General features: G+C 53.6%; 1 protein-coding gene across 7 annotated transcripts in view; it reads left to right on the forward strand.

Moving 5' to 3' along the window:
* Positions 1-18,560, forward strand: part of ARHGEF10L (Rho guanine nucleotide exchange factor 10 like) — a 109,967-nt gene that overhangs the window by 84,165 nt on the left and 7,242 nt on the right. For all 7 annotated transcript variants that reach the window (XM_040645851.1, XM_040645852.1, XM_040645853.1 and 4 more), the window contains one exon: positions 16,244-16,418. In XM_040645851.1, the coding sequence (XP_040501785.1) occupies positions 16,244-16,418 (175 nt within the window). The remainder of the gene's footprint in view (positions 1-16,243; positions 16,419-18,560) is intronic.

The following is an 18,560-nucleotide window of genomic DNA, read 5'->3' on the forward strand; positions in this document are numbered from 1 at the left end:
ATCCCACCTTGCTCGGGCTCCCGCCCCTCCTGCTGTCGCCACACCCTCAGCGCCTGGGCGCTGGCCTCTGGTACGGGCGCTGGTGCTTTTTGTCCGCAGGCATGCCCGAAAAGAAACTTCTCTGGATTCCTGAACACCAACAGCCCCCAGATGTCCCCCTGCCCGCCCCCACGTAGAGCCGCCTTCCCCACCCTTAATTTTCACGTTGAGTGCCCAAACTTAGTTTGCATGTATTAGCTGTTGTAAATTTATCATAACAGTGTGACGTGGCATGAATAATGCATCACTGGGCTGTATTAGTTTTCTGTCTCCTGTCTTATTTATGACACGAAACGGGTGGGAATTTGCAAAAGCGAAATCTAGGCGCAGGGCTTCCTGGGTAATGGGATGCAAATTGGCGTGAGGGCGGAAAGATTCACCCAGTCCTCGGGGTGCCCGAGCCCCGGTGTGTGGGCCGCCTGAGCCTGTGCGGCAGGGCCCGTGTCACCGCAGGGAGTCCTCTCTGCTCCACAGTTGTGTATTAATTTTTGTAGGTGTGTGAGTCGTTGCTGTTGTCATCATCCTGTTGTGTTTTTAAAATGAAGAGTTGGCAGGTGAAACTTGAGACATTGGTTGTGGAGACTTCCCAGGAGGCTCAGACAGTGAGAGCGTTCCAGCAGCAGGAAGAATTGAGGTTAGACTTTCAGAAGAACTTCCTTTCAGGAAGCTTGTGAAGGATAGGGGGTGGGGGTGGGTTTGGGGGATCCTGTGGGGCCCCCTTCTGGGGGGGGTGTCAAAGGGCCAGGCATGGCTCAGGGCCAACTCTGCTCCAGGGGTCTGGGGGTTGTGAGGAGCTATCTCCAGGGATGTCCTGTGGGGCTGGCTAAGGGGCAGGGCTCCAGGCCCCCACTCTCCATGGGGAAGAGCTCAGAGCTTTCCTGTATCCCATATCTGGTCTCACCCTGTCCTGGAAGATTCAGGTTGGTAAAGGATTTCATGGTGTAAAAACAAGTGGTTTGAAGCTGTCGGCTCAGGGAGCAGGTTCTGGGAAGCCATGGTGGAGCCAAGGGAGGTGAGGAGGGGGGAAGGCAGATGGAAGAAAATATTATGGAGAGAACAGATGGGGGACTGGAGGTGAGGGAGGGGGTAGACGACAGTGGCAGGTGGCAGTCCTCCGCCTCTGAGCCCCTGCCCCCCAGCGTCCCTGGCTGTCAGTCTGTCCTCCCATCCATGTAGTTCTCCCATGTCCCCCCACCTCTCTGCGGCACTCTCCCCTCTGAGCCCCGCTGCGGGGGGAGGGGAGGACGGACACCATAGGAGCAGGGGTCCAGCCCCCTAGAACCTGGCAAAGACACACAGAGCCACACATGGACCCCTGAATGCTGGGCCCTGGGCTGGGCCTTCCTAAGTGGAGGCTGGGAGCCTGAGCCCAGGACCAGACTTTGGGTGTCATCACAGATCGAGTGGGATCGCACAGGGAGGGGCTTAGGCCAGTGCCCGGTGCACTCAAACCGTTACATGATGGTCATTTCACGCCGGGCAGCCAGGCTGGGGGAGGGTCTGCCGGGCCTGAAGCTCTAAGGGGGCAGTCCTGCTGCCAGGTCTGAGTGGGCTCGCATGGTGGTCAGTGTGGGCTTGGGAGCGGGGCTAGCTGTCTTCAGCCCCTGGCTCTACCACCGCATCCCTCCATTTCCCCACCTGTAAAATGGGGATAATTATAGGCCCTACCCCAGGGCTAAGCAGCTCGGTGTATGTGAAGCACGACGTGTCACAGCTGTTTTACAGGGACAGGACTTGGTCAGGATTGTGTGGGACACCCAGTGGTGGAGCCAGGATCTCCAGCTCCTTCTGACTAGTCCCAGTCCCGAGTCCTACCAGGGTGTCTGGCTCGGATAGCCAGAGGCAGAGGGCCAGGCGTCGGCTCCCCCAGATACCTGGGGAGAGAAGGCAGTGGGGTGAGACAGTGGCCAGCACAAGTCCTGACCCAGAGTAGGCGCCGCGGATGCTGGGGCCTTAGCCCTGCGCCTGTGCTCTGCTATGGGGCAGACACGCCTTCCACTGAGCCCGGGAGCCCAGGAGAGGAGTGACGGTGTGGCCGTGTGGGAACCAGGCTTCCTGGAGCGGGTTCAGTGACAATGGGTATGTAGGAAGGGGCTCCTGAGCCGTGTGAGCAGACACACGGGGGTGAGGACAGCTTGTGTGTGTGAACACGAGTGTGTGCACCTGTGTGTATAAACACGAGTGTGTGCACCTTGTGTGTGTGTGTGCAGGTGAGAGGGGGAAATTCGTCGATTATATTCATGTCGTTTAGTCCTTGACTGTAGCTTGAATCCTGTTGAAAGCACCCAGTTGGGCTCTGGGGATCTGGGTCAAGCCTGGAATCATTCCCCTCATCCCCGTGGTTCCCCTGACCCCTGCCCAGCAGTCTCGGGTGCAGATCTGTGCCTGGAACTGAGACGCGACCCTTCCTGGTGCCCCTCTCTAAGCCTCAGCAGGACGGCGGCACAGCCCCCTTGGCCGAGCCTGCTCGCTCCTGCTGCTGTGGCCGAGGGGAGTCCAGAACAGTGGGGCTAGGTCGTATGTGCTTAGTGACAAGCAGGTGTAGTGTAGGGATTCTTAACTTTTGAGGGGCCAAGAGTGGTTTGCAGACTCTTTAGAGACGTTGGCAAAAGTGGTTGACCATCTTTCTAGGAAAATATACCAAAGTTGCCAAATATTTCACAGTCAATTGCAAAATGGGTTGTTCAAGTTTGGAACAGGCTGTCAGTCTTGGAGCGGGCAGGGCTGTCCATCTGTCCGTCCCTTTTCGGTTCCCATGGTGGCCCTGAGCTGGAAGAGTCCAGGACCGGGTCAGGTCTCTTGTAACCACCCCCCCCTTAGAGATGAGTCAGCTGAGCCCCCAAGGTGCTGACTGACTTGCTGGTGGGAGGTGGGTGTCATATCTGAAGCCTCCCCTCCCCCGAGAAATGCCCTGGAAGGACCCCTCTGCTTCCGGCACATGATCCCCTGGCCGTGACCAGGTCGGACTCTGAAGGTAGCGTGCGGAGGCGTCAGACGGAGCCCACGCAAAGGTGTCTGTGCTGTGGCTCGGAGACCGGGCGTGGGCTGCGGAGTCCCACCAGGGTGACCGTCCATCCTGCTTGCCCAGGATGGGGTATCCGGCTTCTGGTACTACACTGTGCCTCCCCCCACCAACTGGGGCGGCTGGCCACCCTGAGCTGGAATCCTGGCGTCCCCCCCCCCATTTCCTGCACTGTGACTTCATGAGTGTCATTCAGCCTCTCTATTTGTTTCCTCAGCTGCGAAATGTTGATAAGAGTCAGATAGATAAAGGGAAGGGAGTTGTCGTGCCGACTGCCTTTAAACCACAGACAGCGCCTGCCCACCCGCCCGGAGCAGCCCCTCCGAGCGGGCCCTCCGCCTGTCCGCCCCCAGCCCGTCCCCTGGCTGGCAGAGCGAGCCCGCACCGTGGATCTCTCTCGAAGCCTGCCTGTTCGGTGAGGATGGCAGGGCGGTGCTCTCATCCCAGGTGGCTGGGGCGTGACACGGAGGCAGGGCTGGCCGAGGGACTGGCACATGCCCCGTGGGCGATCTCTGGGCAGGCACCCGCCCTGGTGACCGAGCAGGGAGCAGGACGGAGAGCCCCTGTATGCCCACGCTCTGCTGGGGTGTCCGGCAGGAGATGCCTGGGAGAGTATCTCGAGCTTGGAGTCCAGCAGTCAGGCCCATGCCCAGCTCTGCCCCTGCCCCGCGGGACCACGTGGGCTCGCATTCCCCTCTCCAGGTTCGGCCCCTCTTCTCTGGTAAAGGTCTCTGCGAGGAGGCAATACTGTGGTGTGGGGAGGGCCTGGCACACATAGGTGCCCAGCAGGCCGGAGCTGTGCCAGCCTTCTGCCGTTTCTTCGGCAGCCCCCAGGCAGCCCCGACCACCCCAGCGCTCCTTCCCTGCTCCTTGGCATCCTCTCAGCTCTAATGACTTTGAGCGCTGAGCTGTGCACCCGGGGAATTTATAGAAACCGAGCACAGAAGCGTCACCTGGAGGCACATAAATATTGTACGGTGGAGTTTGGGCTGTGTCGGCAATATTTGGAGCAGCGTTACTCACCTGAAGCCCTCAGTGCCCGTGTCCGCAGCCAGCCGAGGGGGACAGGCCGTTGTGGGCCCGTGTAGGACCCCTGGTCCCTTCCCAGCTCCCCGACCAGCTCCTCACTGCAGGTGGCGTGCACGGAGCACTGGCGGAGGCCAGCCCTGCCCGCGGAGAACTCCCGGGACCCCAGAGGGCGGGTTCTCCTCCTGGCCCCATTGACGGGTGAGAGAGGAGAGCCGGTTCCCTGGCCAGAGGTGAGCCGGCAGCCAGGGGTCAGACCCAGGCCCTTCCCTCTGGCTGCCAGCTTTTTTTTTAAACTTCGTCTCTCCCCCCCCCAACTTTTTATTTAAAGAAATGTCAAACTACAGTCAAGTTGAAACAATAGTATAGTAAAACACACAAATATTCTTTACCTAGTTAACCGACTGTTAACCTTCTGCTGTAGTTTCCCCCCCATATTATCATACACTCCCGTTGTTGGCTACACCATTTTTAAATGGGTACAGACATTATTACTCTTCACCCCTAAAGAGGGGAGGAGGGCGTGGCTGTCCGACGTGACTTCCACAGCGTCATCGTAGCCGGGAATTCAATGCGGAATTTTGTCCCTAAGTGCATTTTCCCCAGTCGTCCTGCAAGTATCTTGTATCGCTTCTCTCCTGACCCCCTGCAGGATCGAGCTGGGATTGAATGTTGCATTTAGTTTTCATGCCTCTTTAGACTCCTTTTAATCTAGAACAAGCCCTCTGCCTTTATTTTATTTTTTTTTTTGTCTCCATGATACTGACTTTTTTGAGGAATCCAAGCCAGGGTCTCATAAAAATGTCACAACCAGGAATTGACTTCGAGTTTTCTCGGATGGGCTTTGAGTGTGTGGCAGATTCAGTGGGGGCGGGGGGGGGGCTGCGTGCGTCTCGGGGCATGGCAGGAGGGGGCAGGACATGCAGGCTGGTCCCATCCTCATCCTCGATCACTTGGTTCAGGCCAGGCGGGTCCTTCAGGGGTGCCCATCCTAAAGGGACTGGTTTCCCTTTGTACTTCCTCGGTCTCCTGCAGGGGATTCTTACACAAGGCGCACCTATCCTGTTCCTCGGCAGACTTTCACCCCAAACTTTCCTCATTTCAAGAGGAGTTCTCCTTACCCCGACTCAACCCCTCTCCCACTACCACTGCTACACATTTATAGACTCTTTCTTTTTTTTTTTTTAAGATTTTATTTATTTATTTGACAGAGATAGAGACAGCCAGCGAGAGAGGGAACACAAGCAGGGGGAGTGGGAGAGGAAGAAGCAGGCTCATAGGGGAAGAGCCTGATGTGGGGCTCGATCCCGGATCGCCGGGATCACACCCTGAGCCGAAGGCAGACGCTTAACCGCTGTGCCACCCAGGCGCCCCTAGACTCTGCTTTCAAATGCAGTTGCTATGATCCAGGGCCATCGTTCCTCTTGATACTCAAATTGTCTCAAATTTGGCCAGTAGGAGCTTCGTGTTGGCTCCTGGGTCCCTTGGGCACTTACTTCCCCATTATTCGTGGGGCGCTTCCCTGCTCTTCTGCACTGGGAGAAGTTCTGGGCTCCCCTGTCCCTCCCCCTGCCCTTATGGGCCCTTTCTCTGGGGTGCCTGGGCTGGTTCTCTCTCGTGGAGCATGGGATCCTGGGTGCTCCCTAGTCCTGGGTGTCATTGCTTCCAGACCCTTGCAGGGCACAGGGCCAGGAAAAAGAACTTAGGTTCATACGGACAGCTCTGATTCTGATCCGAGACTGCAGACCTCCACCCTCACCTTCTCTCACTCCGTCTTCGACTCTTCTCACTGTGAAAACCCTGGCTCCCGAGAATAACCTCAGTGAACTTCAGCCATGCCACGTGGTGTCCGAATCGCTGGGCCCGTCCCATCACCCACACCAAGCCTACTAATTCAAGTTCAGGACTTCTTTGCAGATCTTTCCATCCTTAAGGACCCGGGGTGTGTGGTCAAGAGTGCTGAGTTCTATGTGGGTGTGGCCATGTTCCAGTAAAAGGTAACTTAACCCAAGCAGGTGGCAGGCAGGTGTAGTCTGAGGGCCACTGTTTGCAGACCACTGGTCTAGAATATCATTCTAACAGAGCCGCTCCCGGGGAGCAGGGGGCACGAGCAGCCAGCAAATTGCCCGGCCTGGACCGTGGGGGCTGTGTAGACAGGGTGCCGGGCCTCCTGGAGCTCAGAGGAGGGACAGGACTGTGCTGGTGGCCGCTGGGCAGGGGGCCTTCTTCAGAGACAAGGGGGATAGAAGCCTCTGAGAGGGAAGGTGGCCCGCCACTCCTGGGCTCCAAGACTGGCCAGGGAGTAGAGGAGGGGTCCTGAGGTGAGAAATGGGAAGCCAGCTCTGAGCCCAGTGGGCAGCAAGGGCTGGGCTCACTGCTTCCTTCTCTTCCGCCCCCCCCCCCGGCCCCCAGGAGTACTGGGACCCATGCTGCCAGCATGCCATCTACTCCGACCTGTGTCCCTGGGATGCCCAGCCAGGACTCCCAGGACCTGGCTCCGTGAGCGGGCTCCTGGCGTGGAGAGGGGTCCCAGGGAGCTGGGAGATCATGGAGGAGTGAGGGGCTGGAGCTGCTGTACTGTTGTTCGTGCATCCTGCCCTTTCCGCCACCCGCATACCACAGGGCTTGGCAGGTTTGCACAGGCCTCTGTAAAGCCCTTCAGGCCTGGGGGCAGACTTGTTGTGCCTCTGGAGAAATGAGGCTGGATTTCCACTGCTGACTTCTCTTTTAATTGGATTCTGACAGCAGCACACGGGGCTGAGCGACTGCAGACTCAGGTGCGGCTTTCCACGGCCCTGGGCCTCTTGGTTCCAGCGCGGTCTGGCTTTCTCAGAGGCAGAAAGTGCTTCTGACCCTTCCACAGGAGCGGGGCAGGTGTCCTGCTGTGTAGGGCCGAGCACGCACGTGCCTTCCTGATGGCGTGCGAGCGTTTGTGCCTTGTATGCAAGCGGGTGTGTGCCGTGTGGGGGGAAAGCCTGCAGACGAGGCCTGCCAGCTGCCCCCTTCCACCCTGCTGCCCCTCCGTTCATCGGTCGGCTCGTTGACGGCGGGCCCCGTGGGAAGTCAGGTCCAGCCTCAGTGGCTCATCTGTGATTGGGCTTGGTGGTTCCTCTGCTGGCCTTTCCCGGCAAGGCCCGTCGGGAGGCGTCCTGTGTGCACCCGGTGTTCCGCCTGGGTCTGGGCCTTCAGGAACGTTGTCTTGAGTGCAGGCTGGTTTGGGAGGATAAGCCCCCCACCCCCCAGGGTTTCCTGGAAGGACTAAGGAGAACCAAAATCCAGCACCGCCAGGGCTGTGGGCGCAGACTTGGGGAGAAGGCCCAGAGGGATGGAAGTTGCTCCTTTCCCCTGTGCTGCACGCACTGGGCCCAGCCTGTGGAGGCTGTGAGGGGCTTGGCCTCCCTTTAAATCCCAGAGGCTCGCTGGCTGAGCCTCCAGTCCCTGGGCCTTCCCTGGGGTGCGGGTAGTGCTGAAGAAAGAGGAACAGAGACCACCCCCCCCCCACCACTGGCCAGCCCCTCATGTGAGCCCCCAGTCTGAGGGAGAAGGTGGCTCCCCGTCCTCTGAGTGTGCCACGCCTCATATGAGATCCCCCTCCTCGCCCTGGGGACCCCCACTTTGGTGGAGACAACATGCCTCTGCCCTTGGTGAACTTCCTGGCTGAGAAGGAGCTGGGGCTTCTGCTCTCAGGGTCCCCCCAGTGCGGGGTGAGCTGTGCTACAGACCCTGCCTCCCGAGAGCAGCCTGGCCTGTGGGGAGGAGAGGATGTTGCTCGGCCTCTCCCCTCCCCTAATCTGGGGCTCTGAGTTTCCTGTCCCCATCGACAGGGCCACCCCTGGGCCACATGCAGAGCTCAGCCACCAGGGACTGGCTCGGGAAAGCAATTGTGTTCGTCACAGTTGTGCCCTCATGGGCTCGGCTCCCCATGGAGACCCCCATCCCCCTACCAGCCAGCTTCCTTATCTCCGTGGGAAACTTCTTGGTGATCTGAGCTGGGTGGTGTTGGGGCCACCCCTCACTCCCTAGGCCCGTGCGAGGCCCACACCTCCAGCCCCTGCCACACCGCTGTCCGAGGCCCACACCTCCAGCCCCTGCCACACCGCTGTCCGAGGCCCACACCTCCAGCCCCTGCCACACCGCTGTCCGAGGCCCACACCTCCAGCCCCTGCCACACCGCTGTCCGAGGCCCACACCTCCAGCCCTGCCACACCGCTGTCCGAGGCCCACACCTCCAGCCCCTGCCACGCCGCTGTCCGAGGCCCACACCTCCAGCCCCTGCCACGCCGCTGTCCGAGGCCCACACCTCCAGCCCCTGCCACGCCGCTGTCCGAGGCCCGCACCTCCAGCCCCTGCCACACTGCTGTCCGAGGCCCACACCTCCAGCCCCTGCCACGCCGCTGTCCGGGGCCCACACCTCCAGCCCCTGCCACGCTGCTGTCCGAGGCCCACACCTCCAGCCCTGCCACACCGCTGTCCGAGGCCCACACCTCCAGCCCCTGCCACGCCGCTGTCCGAGGCCCACACCTCCAGCCCTGCCACACCGCTGTCCGAGGCCCACACCTCCAGCCCTGCCACACCACTGTCCGAAGCCCGCACCTCCAGCCCCTGCCACACCGCTGTCGAAGCGAACGTCCTCGGAGGTTAACCTGATCATGTCACTCACTTACCAGCCCAGCCCCTCCGTCAGCAGATGGCAGCGGCCTGGGCGCAATGGCCCTGCCCACCTCTCCCCCTCCATCTAACCACGGTCCCCACCCTGACGCCTCTCTGTTTCTCTCACACACACTGTGCTCAGTCCTGCGGGGCCTTTGCACTCCCCCACCCCAGCCCTGCTCCTGGGACGGAATGCACCTGTTCTGTCCCTAATCTCCAGGAACTTTCCTCCGACTCCAATCTGTCTGCTCTGTGGTTTCTTTTTCCTTTTTTTTTTTTTTTTAAATTCAATCCCAAAGTCAAAGTGAGAGGCCTTCTACATCGTAAGTGTCCGACATCCCATAATTGTTTTTATTCTGTAAGTTTCCGGTGCACAGTTAAAATTTGACATCTGTATATGCTACCAAGTCTAGTTATCATCCGTCACCATACAGCTGACCCCTCCTCACCCCTTCCGCTCGCGCCCCAAGCCCCCTTCCCCTCTGGTAAGCGCTAGTCTGGTCTCTGCATCTGTGAGTTTTTGTTTTTTAGATTCCACCACATAGGAGTGAAATACTGCAGTATTTGTCTGTCCCTGACTTATTTCACGTGGCTTAATTCCTTCTAGGTCCATCCATGTCACAGATGGCGTATGTCATTCTTTTTACGGCTGAGTGACATTCCATGGTATCAATACACCACATCTTCTTTATCCACCCAGCAACCGAGGGACACTTAGGTTGTTACCGTATCTTGGTTATTATAAATGATACTTCAGTGAGCAAAGGGGTGCACGTATCTGTTTGAATCAGCGCTCTTGTGTTCTTTGAATAAATAGCCAGAAGTGGAACGGCTGAGTCATAGGGTAGTTCTGTTCTTAATTTTTTGAGGAACCTCCGTACTGGTTTCCACAGTGGCTGCACCCGTGTGCATTCCCACCAAAGTGGAACCAGGGTTCCCTTGTCTCTACATCCTCGCCAACACCCGTTATTTCTTGTGTTTTCGATGATGCCGTTCTAATAGGTGTGAGATGATTTGTGTGGTTTTGATGTGCACTTCCCTGATAAGTGAGCATGTTGTCATGTGTCTGCTGGCCACCTGGAAGTCTTCTTTGAATCTATTCAGATCCTCCGACCACTTTAAAATTGGGTTGTTGGGGATTTTGTTGTTGTTACTGTTGAGCTGCATGTGTTCTTTATGTATGTTGGATACTAATCCCTCTCCTGTTCAGCAGGTTGCCTTTCTGTTTTGCTGGTGGGTTTCTTTGCTGTCAGAAGCTTGTTAGTCCCCCTTGTTTATTTTTACTTTTGTTTCCCTTTCCTTTGGGGTCAGATCCACAAAGATGCCACTAAGACCCATGCCAGGGAGCTTACCACCTCTGTTTTCTTCTGGGAATTTTATGGCTTCAGGACTTATTATTCAAGTCTTTAATCCATTTTGAGTTCATTTTTGTGTCTGGTGCAAAATAGGGGTCCAGTTTGTCTCTTTAGCATGTGGCTGTCTAGTTTTGCCAGCATCATGTATTGAAGAGGTGGTCCTTTCTCCATTGTGTGTTCTTGGCTCCTTTGGTGTAGATTCATTGTCCATATGTGTGCAGGTTTATTTCTGGGCTCTCAGTTTTGTTCTGTTGACCTGTGCGTCTCTTTTTGTACCAAAATCGTACTGTCTTGATTACTATAGCTTTCTAGTACAATTTGAAATCGGGGAGCATGATACCTCCAGCTTTGTTTCTTTGTCTCAAGATTGCTTTGACTATTTGGGATCTTTTGTGGTTCTGTACAAATTTTAGAATTATTTGTTATAGTCCTGCGAAGTGTGGGTTGAAACTTTGATAGGGATGCATTAAATCTGTAGATTGCTTTGGGTAAGAGAGACATTTTTTAAAGATTTTTATTTATTTATTTTGAGAGAGAGAGACAGAGATAGCAAGAGAGATAGCAAGTGAGAGCACGAGTGGGGAAGAGAGGAAGAAGCAGGCTCCATGATGAGAAGGGACCCTGATGTGGGGCTCAGTCCCAGGACCCTGAGATCATGACCTGAGCTGAAGGCAGACCCTTAATGGACTGAGCCACCCAGGCACCCCAGATGGACATTTTTATGATATTCTTCCAATCCATGAGCATGGAATATCTTTCCACTGATTCGTGTCTTCTTCAATTTCTTTAATCAATGTCTATAGTTTTCAGTGTGCAAGTCTTTCACTTCCCTGGTTAAATTTATTCCTAGGTGTTTTATTCTTCTTGATACAATTGTAAATGGGATCGTTTTCTTATTTTCTTTCTCTGATGAATCGTTATTAGTGCGCAGAAATGCCACGGATGTCTGTATATTGATTTCGTATCTTGCAACTTTACTGAATTCATTTATTAGGTGTGGTGGTTTTCTGGTGTATTCTTTACGGTTTTCTACCTATAGTATCATGTTCTCTACAAATAGTGACAGTTTTACTTCTTCCTTTCTTTTTTTTTTTTTAAAGATTTTATTTATTTGACAGAGATAGAGACAGCCAGCGAGAGGGGGAACACAAGCAGGGGGAGTGGGAGAGGAAGAAGCAGGCTCATAGCGGAGGAGCCTGATGTGGGGCTCGATCCCGGAACGCCGGGATCACGCCCTGAGCCGAAGGCAGATGCTTAACCGCTGTGCCACCCAGGCGCCCCTACTTCTTCCTTTCTGATTTGGATGCCTTTTATTTCTTTCGTTGCCTAATCGTTGTGGCGAGGACTTCCAGTACTATGTCGGATAAAAGTGGCGAGAGTGGGCATCCTTGTCTTGTTCCTGTTCTTACAGGAGAAGCTTTTAGCTTTCCACTGTTGAGGATGATGTTTGCTGTGGGATTGTCATATATACGGCCTGTATTATGTTGAGGTACATTCCCTCTATACCCACTTTGTTTTGAGAGTTTTTCGACATCACAAATGGACATTGAATTTTGTCAAATGCTTTTTCTGCCTCTGGTGAGATGATCATAGGATCTTTGTCTTTCATTTTATTAATGTGCTGTATCACGTTAATTGATTGGCAGATGTCAAATATCCTTGTATCCCTGGAGTAAATCCCACTCGGTCACGGTGTATGAACCTTTTAATGTATTGTTGGGTTCAGTTTGCTGATACTTTGTTGAGGATTTTTGTGTCTCTGTTCATCCAGGGTACTGGCCTGTAAAAGGTATCAGGGCTGGTTTTGGTATTGGGGGTGACGCTGGCTTTATAAAATATGTTTGGAAGCTTCCCGTCCCTTAATTTTTGGGAGGAGTTTGAAAAAGGCAGGTATTAAATCTTCTTTGGATGTTGGTAGAATTCACCAGCGAAGCCGCCTTGTTCTGGCCTTTTGTGGTCGGGAGGTTTCTGGTTGCTGTTAAAATCTCCTTGCATTAGTACCATTCTGTTCAGATTTTCTTTTTCTTTGTGATTCAATCCTGGAAGTTTATATGGTTCTAGGAATTGATCCCCCCTTTTTTTTTTCTAGGATAGGAAACCTGTTTTTTCCAGGTTGACTGGGGTGTTGGCATTCACTGTTCATAGGAGTCCCTGATGATCCTTTGCGTTTCTGTGGTATGAACCCCACCTCTCCCCCCTCATTTCTGATTTTATTTATTTGAGTTTCCTTTTTTTTTTTTTTCTTGGTTAGTCTGGCTAAGGCTTTGTCAATTTGGTTTATTTTTTCAAAGAACCAGCTCTTAGTCTCATTGTATATTGTCTTTTTAGTCCCCATTTCACTTATTTCTGCTCCAATCTTTAATGTTTTCTTCCATCTACTAATTTTGAGGTTTGTTTCTGTTCTCCCCCCCCCCAGCTCCTTTGGGTGTAAAGTCATATCATTTATTTGAGATTTTTTCTGTTTCTTGAGGTCGGCTTGCATTGCTACAGACTTCCCTCTTAGAACCACCTCTACCGCCTCCCCCCCCGATTTTGATGTGTTTTATTTTCGTTTTCATTTGTCTCTAGGTATTGCTTTGTATTTCCTCTTTGATTTCTTTTTCAACCTATTGGTTTTCCAGTAGCATGTTTTTTTAATCTTCCTATTTTTTTGTTTTATTGTTTTTTGTAATCTTCCTATTTTTGTGATTTTTCCCATTTTCTTCTTATAATTCATCTGTGGTTTTATACCATCGTGGTTGGAAAAGATGCTTGCTAAAGTGTCCATTTTCTTGGATTTGTGGAGACTTCTGTGCCCGGCATGTGATCTATCCTGGAGAATGTTCCGTGTGCCCTTGAGAAGAATGTGTTTTCTGCCGCTTTGGGGTGGAATGTTCTGTAAATATCTGTTGAGTCCACCTGGTCTAATGTGTCGTTTAAGGCCGATGTTTCCTTATTCCTTGTTGTTGTCTGGACGACCTATCCATCGATGAAAGTGGGGTATTAAAGTCTCCTAGTAGTATTGCGTTTTTCCCTTTTGGTCTGTTAAGACTGGTTTTCTAGACTTGGTGCTCTCTGTTGGATGCATATGTATTAGTAAAAGTTGTATCTTCTGGATTGACCTCTTTATCATTGTGTAGGGCTCCTGTTTACCTTCTGTTACAGTCTTCGTCTGCAAGTCTATTTTGTGTAAGTATCGCTACCCCAGCTTTCTTTTCATTGCCATTTGCATGGCATATCTTTTTCCAACCCTTTGCTTTCAGCCTGTGGGTGTCCTTACTTCCACGTCAGTTTTTCGTAGGCAGCGTATAGATGGTCTTGCTGTGTATCCACTCAGCCGCTCTGTGGCTTTTGATTGGAGCATTTAGTCCATTCACATTTAAAGTATCGATGAGTATATACTATCTATTGCCATTTTGTTAATTGTGTTCTGGCTGTTTCTGTAGTTGCTCTCTGGTCCTTTCTTCTCTTGTTCTCTTCCCTGGCGGTTTGACGGCTTTCTCCTGTTAGGTTTAGATCCCTTTCTCATTTTCTTTTTTGTATTTACTCTAAGTTTTCCCTTGTGGTTACCTTGAGGTTCACATTAAATCTGCTGTGATAATCGCGGTCTGTTTTACATTGGCAGCAGTGTAATTTTAAACACATTCTAAAGCTTCACCCTTTTACTCCTCACCCCTGATGTTTTATATTTTTGATGACATGTTTTACATTTTTTAATTTTGTGCTTCCCTTAACTAATTACTATGATTTTAGTTAATTTTACCAGTTATGTCTTTTCATCTTTACAATTGCTTTATAAGTGATTGATTCACTCTCTTTGCTATACATTTACCTTTTTTCAGTGAGATTTTTACTTTTGTATGTTTTTGTACTAGTAATTAGTGCCATTTCTTTTAAGCTTGAAGGAGTCCCTTTAACAGTTCTGGTAAGGCTGGTTTGGTGGTGATGAACTCCTTTAGCATTTGCTTGTCTGGAAAGTTCTTAATCTCTCCTTCAGTTCTGAATAATAATCTTGGTTGGAAGATTTTTCCTTTCAGCACTTTAAATGTGTCATGCCTCTCCTTTTTGGCCTGGAAAGTTTCTGCTGAGAAATCTGCCGATAGCCTTGTGGGGTTTCCCTTGTACAGAACAAGTTTTTCCCTTATCTTTCACCATCTGAATTACAACATGTCTTGGTGTGGAACTCTTTGGGTTTGTCTTGCTTAGAACCCTCTGGGTTTTTTGGACCCAGATGTCTGATTCCTTTCCCAGATTCGGGATGTTTTTAGTCATTACTTCTTTTTTTCTGGCCCTTTCTCTCTCTCTTCTCCTACTGGGATCCCTATAACACGAAAGTCACTTCACTAGGTGTTGTTCCAAAGGTCCCCTCGGATGTCTTTACTTTTCTTAATTCTTTTTCGTTTTGCTGCTCTGTCTGGGCGTTTCGTTGCTCTGTTTTCCAGCTCACTGATTTGTTCTACTTCATCCAGTCTGCCGTTGGACTCCTCGTGTCTTTTTCAGTCCAGTTATAACTTCCATTTGGTATTTTCTAATATTTTCTATCTCTTTGTTGCTGTTTGTACTGTGCTCACCCATTCTTCTCCCGCATTTGGGGAACATCTTTGTGACCATCACTTTGAACTCTTTATCAGGTAGTTTGCTTATCTCTGTTTCATTTAATTCTTTCTTTAAGGCTTTGTCTTGTTTTTTTAAAATTCAGAACACGTTCCTCTGTCTCTTCATTTTGCCTTACACTGTGTGTGTTTCTATGTCTCAGGTGAGTCACCAACCTCTCCCAGTCTTAAATGAGCGGCCTTATGTAGGGGATGACCTGTGGGGCCCAGAAGTGCCATCTCCTTGGTCACCAGAGCCAGGGGCTCAAGGGGTGTCCCCCTCGTGGGCTGTGTGGTGCCCTCCTATGGTGGCGGGGCTATGGCTGTGGCACATTGGTGGGTGGGGCTGGCTCCTGGCCTGGCTGGGGGCATGTCCATGGCTGCTGGGGTACATTGGTGGACAAGACTCTCAGTGGAGTATATCCACTGACACCAGCAGGTTACAGGGAGAATTCCAAAATGGTGCCCACCAGTACCATTGTTAGTAGGGTAGACTGAGATGCTCCTACCAATGGCTCCTACCAATGCCTCAGTCCATGGGGAGAGCCCCTAATGTTTTCTGCCACTCTGGCAGACCCTTTAAGGTTGTTAGTAAACGGATCTGCTTTATCAGTGGTGTATGCTTTTGTCAAATTGGTGTTTTTGACTGGTTTCCAGGTTGAGTGAGTGTAGGCAAGCCCCTTAAGAGTGAGTTTTCTGTTCCCTTCAGTTTCCTAGTTTTCCTGAATGTAATCGCCATTGATTTTCAAAACCTGCTGTTTTGGGGGCTCATCTCTCCTGGGCAGGCCATAAGGGTTGGGGTGCCTGAGCTGGAGCTCGAATTCCTCATTCCTCAGGGAGGCTCCGTGCCTTTGCTGTCCCTTCCGACTGTGACGTGCCATGGCGGGGCTTTTTCCCTGGTGAGTCTGTGTCTCCACCTCCCCTCTCGTCTCGATGCTGTCCTTTTATCTTCTGTTGTGGAGGCTCTGTTCGTTCCATTTTCAGGTCCCTTTCAGAGGGAGTTATTCCACGAGCAGTGGTAGACTGTCGTGTCCATGGGGGGAGGGGAGTTCGGGATCTTGCTACTCCACCCTCTTGAGCCCAGTTCCCTACCGTTTCTTGGTTTATCAGTTTTTGGACATTACGTGTGACACCCTGCTGTAAAAGATGAGGATTTGACTCACGCTACCCACCTCCCTCCCCCGATCGTCCTGTTGGTTGCGTTTGTAACTCTCAGTAATATACGTAAGCTGTCAGCTCCTCTTGCATTGACTTTGGCCCTGACTTTCCCTTGTGTCATGGGGCTTACTAGAGCTGGTCTGTCACCTCCCGAGAGCTGGCCACATGTGTTATCTCCTTCCTAGCTCCTCATGCAGTGGTGTCCTGGGGGGAGCTTGCGATGGGCCACGTGAGAAGTATTTACACCACGGGAATCGGCCCACATGACAAACCGGGTTTCCCTACCCGTCGTTAAGCATCTATCAGCACGCCACCGCCAGGCTCCTGAGGTTCCCTTCCGGCCCCGAGTCTGGTTCCGGCCAAGCCTGGGTTATCAGCCGGCAGGCCCAGCCCGGCACCGACGCCCTGCTCTCTGTGCACAGCAAAGCTTCGAGGCGCACCAGGACGAGACCGTGAGCGTGGCGCACATGGTGAAGGCGGGCAGCGGCGTCTGGATGGCCTTCTCCTCCGGCTCCTCCATCCGCCTCTTCCACACCGAGACGCTGGAGCATCTCCAGGAGATCAACATTGCCACCAGGACCACCTTCCTCCTGCCGGGTGAGTCTGCTGCTGGGCCTCGTGCCCCGCTGTCCCGGAGCTGTGCAGGGGGAGGCGCTGACCCTCGTGGACCACCTTCCGTGGCCAGTGTGCCCTGGCCAGTCCATGTCGTTAACCCTCGAAGCAGTGTTTGGCCGGCTTCGACAACCGGGCCTCCAAGAGGGGAGGCAGCAGGGCTTGGATTCGAGGGCAGGGCTGTCCTTCCCGAACCTCTCTTGCTGTCATCACTCTTCCCTCTCACTTCTCGTGGGAAGTGAGGCTTCAAGCTCAGCAGACTCTCCCAAGTCGGGCAGCTGCTGAAAAGTCATGCTGGGTGGGAACCCAGGCCCGTCCGCACCTGCCACTCCTCAAGTTGACCAGAGTCCCAGTTCTGACTCACGTCACGTACAGAATGTGAGGCGAGGGACAAGAGGGAAGGCTGACCTGAGATCTCGCTCTTTAGAGGTTTTTTCTAAGAAAGGCAGCTGTCTTGTTGTGCCGGTTGGGGTTTGGAGGCAGGGGGAGAGCGAAGAGCTTGGATGTCATCCCCCGGGGGCCTTGCTTCCTCCTGTGGAGCTGTTGGTGACCCTCCGTGGGGTGGAGGAAGATTGGAGCTCACCTAACCCCCGCTCCTCCCCGCATCTGCCCGAGGCCTCCGTGGAGTCGGCTCCAGGCAGCCCCCTTCCCATCTGCCGCCCACGACGCTGCCCAGACCCTGCCGGCTGTGCTGGAGGGAGCCAGGGCAGACACCTGCTCAGGGCCCATTCCCACCCCCAGCTGGCTTTAGAGCTTGGCCCAGCTTCCACCAGACAAGCAGCCTGGTCTGGGAGGACACAGAGGCTCCATCCTGTCCAAGCTGGGCCGGGTNNTCCAAGCTGGGAGGGCTTCAGCAGCTGGGAGAGCTGAGGGGCCCTGCGGCCAGGGACACGGGGCCGGCCTGGCAGGTGGGGAGCTAATTGTTACAAGGACTCAGCAGATGGGCCATGTGGAGGCCCGAGTGGCCACGTGCTGAGCTGGGGGACTGATCTCCCTGTCCTGGGAGGCCGGGCCTCAGGCAGGCACCTTAGCCAGAACCTAAGGGGCTATGAGACAGAGGCCTGGTCCCTAACTCCAGCTGGGGGACCCGGAGATCACCCTGGCTCCTGCTTCCTCCCAGCCGGTCACAGTAGCCGTCCCCGAGTCTGGACTGGTGGTGACGGGGTGGCGTTTGCTAAGCCCAAGATCAGCGGTGGCAGTGACAGCGTGTAACAGCCACCCGCCGTGCACCCTGCCCCAGCCCTGCACTGAGCCAGGTTCCGAGGGTTTTAGATACAGGGTCTCACTTCACGGTAACGCCCAGAGCGGGTGTTGTCCCCAGTGCACACACGCAGAAGCTGAGGTTTGCTCAGCACGAAGATGTGGCTCGTGTGTGGTCCTGCAGTGGGCCGGAGGCAGGGCCGGGAGTCGCCTGAGCGTCCCACCATGGGGAATGGGGGAGAGATGGCTTCAGAGGTGGCCCAGGTCCTGGCTTGGCCACTGGGGGGCTCGGGCAGGTGTCTCTGCCTCCTGGAACCTGTGGTCCCTCTGTGGGACCAGCGGTGGTTCCTGGCTCCGGATAAATGCCTCAGGCATGGAAGACGCCTTGCCCAGGCTGGGAGCATGGGAGGCGAGTGACGAGAATAAATGCGCTTTCTGGGTTGTGGCTGTCGTCCCTTTCTTCTTTTCCCTTCCTAACCTTCATCCCTCCCTTCCTCTCTTCCTTCCTTCCTCCCTTCCTTCCTTCCTCCCTCCCTTCCTTCCTTCCTTCCTTCCTTCCTTCCTTCCTTCCTTCCTTCCTTCCTTCCTTCCTTCCTTCCTTCCTTCCTTCCTTCCCTGCCCCCTCCCTCCCTCTCCCTTCGGTTTCATTGTATTTCACAGTATTTAGCCATTATACAAGGTAAATCCATTTTAACTACGATAAAAATTTCTTTATATCACAGAAATATTTCCACATTTATGCTGGTAGCTAAATTATTTCAGGCTAGCAGAACAACAAAAAAGTGGGCCTTTTAAATCATCTCGGCCTCCTCTGGGGCGGGGGAGGGGAGAGGAAGGGTCAGCTTGCGGTGCGGTCAGAGGTCCGAGGCGGGACTGACGGGCAGACCGGCTGCAGGTCGACCATCGCGGCCCCTCCGCACAGCCGTG

Source organism: Ursus maritimus, unplaced genomic scaffold (assembly GCF_017311325.1).
Source record: "Ursus maritimus isolate PB19 unplaced genomic scaffold, ASM1731132v1 scaffold_32, whole genome shotgun sequence".
Classification (NCBI taxonomy): domain Eukaryota; kingdom Metazoa; phylum Chordata; class Mammalia; order Carnivora; family Ursidae; genus Ursus; species Ursus maritimus.